The sequence below is a fragment of the Polistes canadensis genome, unplaced genomic scaffold, assembly GCF_001313835.1.
Source record: "Polistes canadensis isolate GaletaPanama2010 unplaced genomic scaffold, ASM131383v1 scaffold_87, whole genome shotgun sequence".
NCBI classification, from domain to species: Eukaryota; Metazoa; Arthropoda; class Insecta; order Hymenoptera; family Vespidae; genus Polistes; species Polistes canadensis.
The window spans coordinates 120,832-126,149 of record NW_014569634.1 but is presented as its reverse complement, the minus strand read 5'-3'; the positions used below and the strand labels follow the sequence as shown (position 1 = coordinate 126,149).

General features: G+C 29.1%; 2 protein-coding genes across 2 annotated transcripts in view; both read left to right on the top strand.

Moving 5' to 3' along the window:
• The first annotated feature begins 37 nt into the window (after positions 1-37).
• Positions 38-1,004, top strand: LOC106786895. The gene is made up of 2 exons (XM_014748774.1): positions 38-294; positions 554-1,004. Exons 1-2 carry the CDS (start codon positions 139-141, stop codon positions 770-772), a joined length of 375 nt encoding a protein of 124 aa, XP_014604260.1. The 5' UTR covers positions 38-138; the 3' UTR covers positions 773-1,004.
• A 2,154-nt stretch (positions 1,005-3,158) lies between these two features.
• Positions 3,159-5,318, top strand: part of LOC106786892 (rootletin) — a 17,237-nt gene continuing 15,077 nt past the window's right edge. The window contains exon 1 of the mRNA XM_014748769.1: positions 3,159-3,684. Coding sequence (XP_014604255.1) covers positions 3,676-3,684 — 9 coding nt within the window. The 5' untranslated portion in view covers positions 3,159-3,675. The remainder of the gene's footprint in view (positions 3,685-5,318) is intronic.

Here is a 5,318-nt window from a genome sequence, read left to right as displayed (position 1 = left end):
AGAGAGAGAGAGAGATAGAGATAGAGAGAGAGAGAGAGAGAGAGAGAGAGAGAGAGAGAGAGAGAGAGAAAGTTCAGTCGTTCTTTTTTTTTCTTTATATTAAGGAGGAGTAATAGGGTGGGGAATTAAAAAACGAGCATGAACTCTTCAATATACATTTTTCTTCTTTTATTACTTCCTTTTACTGTTTTCGTTGGTGAGGCATATCGGTACGCGGAATGCCAACGACAACCAGACGACGAAATCATCTGGGAATACGATGTACGAAGACCATATATTCGTGGTATTTATCAGGTATCTTTTTTTTTTTTATTTGTTATATTTAAATATTTCTTAATCATTTAAAAAAACAAAAAAAAGGAAAAAACAATAAATATTTTACTAATACTTTAAAGAGATATATCTTGTATCTATCGATCGCACGCATACACCGAACATTTATACACTACCAGAGTTTATTTTTATGTTTTATAAATAATTCATGAATTATGTTCAATTTTATATTTGATCCTCCATCCTCTTCTCTCTCTGTTTCTCTCTCTTATACTTATAGGAAGTCGAAGCAGAATATGGACCAACAATGGCGATCATCACTTGCATAGTGATCGATTCATTGTCCGACGAGGATAACGATACTGCATGGATAATCGATGGTGGTTTGAGTCAAAATTTTGTCAAACTTAAATTTCGATCTAAATACTCGAGAGGTCTTCGTTACAAAGTTTTTGTATATGGTCAATCTATGTTAAAACAGGTATCAGAAAAATTATAGTAATAATAATTGGTTTATTCTTGTCTTTCGGCCTTAAACGGGGGTTAGTTAAACTTGTATATTTGTCAGTGTGATTGGATGTATGTACATGTATCTTTTCATTTATTATTTTCCCTTTCTCAGAAAAATTATAATAGTATTTCATCCTATTTTCACGCCCTAGCTTTAACAGCGTTTATGAATAAGAGAAAGATGTTTTCATTTTATTTTATATATAAATAGTCACGAATATGATTATATAACATTTGATTAAATTGTTTGTTTGTATTTATTGAAACCTACTTATAATTAATTATAAACAACAGTTCTTAATTTTTCAATCAGTCCAATAAATTTGTTAGCGTAGGTGGGTGAACCGAAAAGTTGTGAGCCTAAATGCAACAGTGGTTTGAAAAGTCTTGTGCCCAACACACGAGAGTAGGTTGAATATTTTTTTAGCTCAACACGGTGAGTGAAATACCATAAAGCTTAAAACTTGTCAACTCTTCTCGTATATGAAACTCAAGACTTTTCAACCCCTCTCATATGTTAGCATGAAGCATTAGTTATTATTTTGAGCCAATTAAAAAATTGAACACACCCGAATATTAGATTTCCCATAAGTTGAGAAACGCTGGATTAGAACACGCCAAGAACTTTGATACAATGCAGGTGCGTAAAGAAACGTTATCGTAACTTCCGAACAAACGATCTTTCCTTATCTTCTAGCTAGTTATCATTATCTAGAAGAGTACGTTAGAAACTTGAGAAGAGTTAACGACGTGCGCACAGACAAGCAATGGGGGTAACATTTGATGGGGAAGTCAACGTTCTCGAGTCATTATTCCGCTCATGAAATTCAAATGGAATGAAAGATTAGGATATTAAAGTTTCATTTGTGATCGTTCTTATTCATTGTCAAATATTCAAAATGAATCTTCCCAACAGGAAGATATTATTTGAGATAGATTAAGGTATATTAGAGACAATTATTATTATTCTTACAATAAGATCTAAACTAATGGGAATATCGTGAGGTTCTCTATTACGTTGGAATTTGATTTTACGTGATTAGAGTCACGTAAACTCTTGAAATCGGAAAACCATTAAAAGCAAACGATAGGGGTACCAACCCCCAATGGGGTTCCTTACGTCGACAAGTACGAAGAAGACACGAAAACAACAAAGATCGAAGATATTCTAATATTTTTACTTTTTTGCTCTTCGTGACGAAATATAACTAACGATAAGTAAAACCGAAGAAACATGCAAGAAAAACTCACACAAACAAACACACATTTTTCTTATTATATTATTTCTTATCGTTTGTGAACGATATTGTTTCTTTTTTTATTTGGAAATAATCAACAGGACCGCATTTACCACAAAAAGTAAATCGAGGTTTCGTTCATTCTGTAAGAATAAATTCTCATATTTAAACAAGTTTATTATTTATAAACAACAATTTAAAATATAACGCTGTACAAGGGTGGTTTTTGAGATTATTTTTGTATAAAAATTTTGAGATTATGTCGAAAAATAAAAGTGAATGACCGAAAAGAAATTCTTTCTATGTTAAGCTAAAAAATGTTCGATCCACCAATATTTAATTTATTTAATTTATTAGAGATAATTCGTAATAACGATATGCATGAGTTTGATTAAATGAAATAAATTTGTTTTATCAATTACTCATGAAAATATTGCATTTAGGAGCTCCGAAAATGTAAATGCGACCCTGTTAATTATAATAATAATAATAATAATAATAATAATAATAATAATAGTAATATTATCATCTTTATCTTCGTTTTATTTCTCTGACGAACAATTTTCAATCTCCTACGTAATATTACTCTGTGATCTTAAGCCTTTAAGAAAGTAAATATTTATGCACTCTGCTCTTATTATAAAATAAGATTAAACAACGTATTCAATCATTTATCGTGCGTTTATTGAGATATTCGACATCTCTCGGTTGATTTTTATTATTAGAATTGGTCGAAAATAACGTAATAAATTATTTTAATATGATCGTATACAATCTACTTAAATATATCATTTATTCAATTTTAAGAAAGTCAAATTGAACATTAATATATATAATACGGTGATAAATAAATCTTCGATTTATTCTTTTATTTCAAAAAGAAATGAATACGTCATTAAATCTAAAAAAATATATAATTATTTAATAATTTCAATTGATAATTTTGTTTATATTTATAAAAATATAGGATATTTTTCTATTGTACGTTAACTTAATTCATCCACCATATATATATTATTATAACATAAGAATAATATTTCACAATAAAGTTTAATAGTAATTCTCTAAATCTTCTACATTTTTCACATCAATATTTTAAATTTTATTTACATAAAATATTTAATAATTAATAAAATATATTATATTTAAATAAAAAAGAAAAACAAAAAACAAAAAAATTGAATTAAATAAGAAATCTATACGGAAGCAGTACAAAGCTGTAAAGCTGTAAGGCTGTAAAGCTGTATAAGAAAGAATAAAATCTGAACATATGGACTAACAATAAGAATCACCATATATATGTTTATGTGTGTGTGTTGTGTGTTCGTTGAATGGGAGTTATCCGTTCTCCGACCCTAGCTCCTTCATCGGGAAAGGGCTCCTCGTGAGGGTGCGCGTGGAAGCAGTTAGGGGTGACTATGCACGCGAAGCCACGAGGGTGGTTCAGGATGAAGGTAGAAGCCTCGCGATACCGATAGCGACGCTTAGTAAAAGCCGGCCGTCCGTGGCAAACGCAACCGCACCCTGTTGTCGATCCCCCAAAGAGAACATCGAACATCGAAAAGGGGAGCCAAGAACTTTACACTGCCATTCACGATTCTAAGTTTGACTATTTCAAAGTATCTAACATCTTCACCAACAAATTTTCGCCAACATGCCACGGGTGAGTTGTTTGCAATAAAAAAAAAAAAAAAGAAAAAAAAGAAATTAAAAAACAAAAGAGAAAATATAGCATTTCTGAAAATAATAACAATATATTTTATTTATTCTTTTTAATATTTTTAAACACTGTGTATATTTTGTTGTTGCATTAAGTATTCTTACATAGATATTATTTTAATATCTATACACAATATATAAATATATAATTTTTTTTTTTATTATTGTGTCTTGACAGATGTACTTTTTTGTGTTAATGAATTTTTTTTATATTAAGTCATTCTAAATAACTTTGTTTATGTTTAATTATTTGTAAATAAATAAATAGAAATTTTACTTAATCTCATATGAATGACGATAATTTATAAATAATTTTTCTTGCAATATAAATTTAATAAAATGAACGAATATTATAAGGAAAGAAAATAGAAGATCAAATTCTTATGATGATCTTTATTTATTGACAAAACTGACATACGTGAGATAAATCGTTAAGAGGTCTCTGAGTATAACAGACAAATTAACTAGTTTCACGTTAGCATGATTGATCCTTCCAATTAAATCTTCAAACGTTTATAAATGCTACGTATACTATAACTACCGTAATTTTAGCCTTGTTGTACACGAATAATGATAAGAGCTTTGAACGTTCTTCTATGGGATGATCGTTCATTTTCTCAGCACGTTTTATAATAATTATTAAGTATGTATAGAAACGTTATGTACTTTCATGTGAAATAATATCATACTATTGGAATTTATAATCGTTGGTTATCGTATCTCATCCGTCAATGATCGCGTAATTATTAGTTTCGTACTTTTCATTGCCAGTTTGGCGAGTAAAAAAAAATAAATAAAGAAAAAAGTGTTAAATATTTTTCGAGAGAATAAGCTTCTTGGCAACGATGTTTTACGGTTATAGTAATGGCCAGTGGTCATTTTCACATAAGACTGTGTGACGCATCGATGAAACACGTTAGGGGACTTCATTCGAATTATTGTGTAAGCTACTTTGTCACGTGTTTCAATCTCGTTCAGGTGACTACAAAACACGTGCATATCTAACTCGTAATAATTAAATTTACTTAATCCTCGTCGTCATCCTGACGACATTATTTTATTTTTAATTCATAGACATATTTTTTAAAAATCTTTTAAACGTTATAATTTGTTTTATTTTGTTGTTGTTGTTTTACATATAATCGATAAGATCGATTAATTTTCTCTTTCTAAAATCATGTTATCGAATTAAAAATGTGTTGCACACGAATTAGGGATAGTTAAATCGTGGATTATGATTTTATTCATAGCTTATCATCGCATATGTTAGAAAGCAAACATTTAAAAATGACGAGGTTATTCGTTTTAATGGTAATTTCCACGACGTTGAAAAAACGATTTTATCTTTCATATATTTTATTCTGTCTTATATGGGTTACTTTAATTGATCGAGAAATCTATTTCCTTAGAAAGATAAGAGGAATAAAATTAAAATAAGAAATGCGCGTTACACAACGCATGAACTTTTAACTTGCCTTCAAAATTGTTTACAGGTCGTTAATAATTATGTTAAAATAGTTTAATTATCAGAGAGATATGTATATTTCTGTACAAATATACATAAATTATTGATATATA

What these genes read in the sequence shown, in the direction of transcription:
- LOC106786895 (XM_014748774.1), top strand. Translation starts at nt 139, where the DNA reads ATGAACTCTTCAATATACATTTTTCTTCTTTTATTACTTCCTTTTACT. An exon ending in ATATTCGTGGTATTTATCAG is followed by an intron (nt 295 to 553) that starts GTATCTTTTTTT and finishes TTATACTTATAG; the next exon opens with GAAGTCGAAGCAGAATATGG.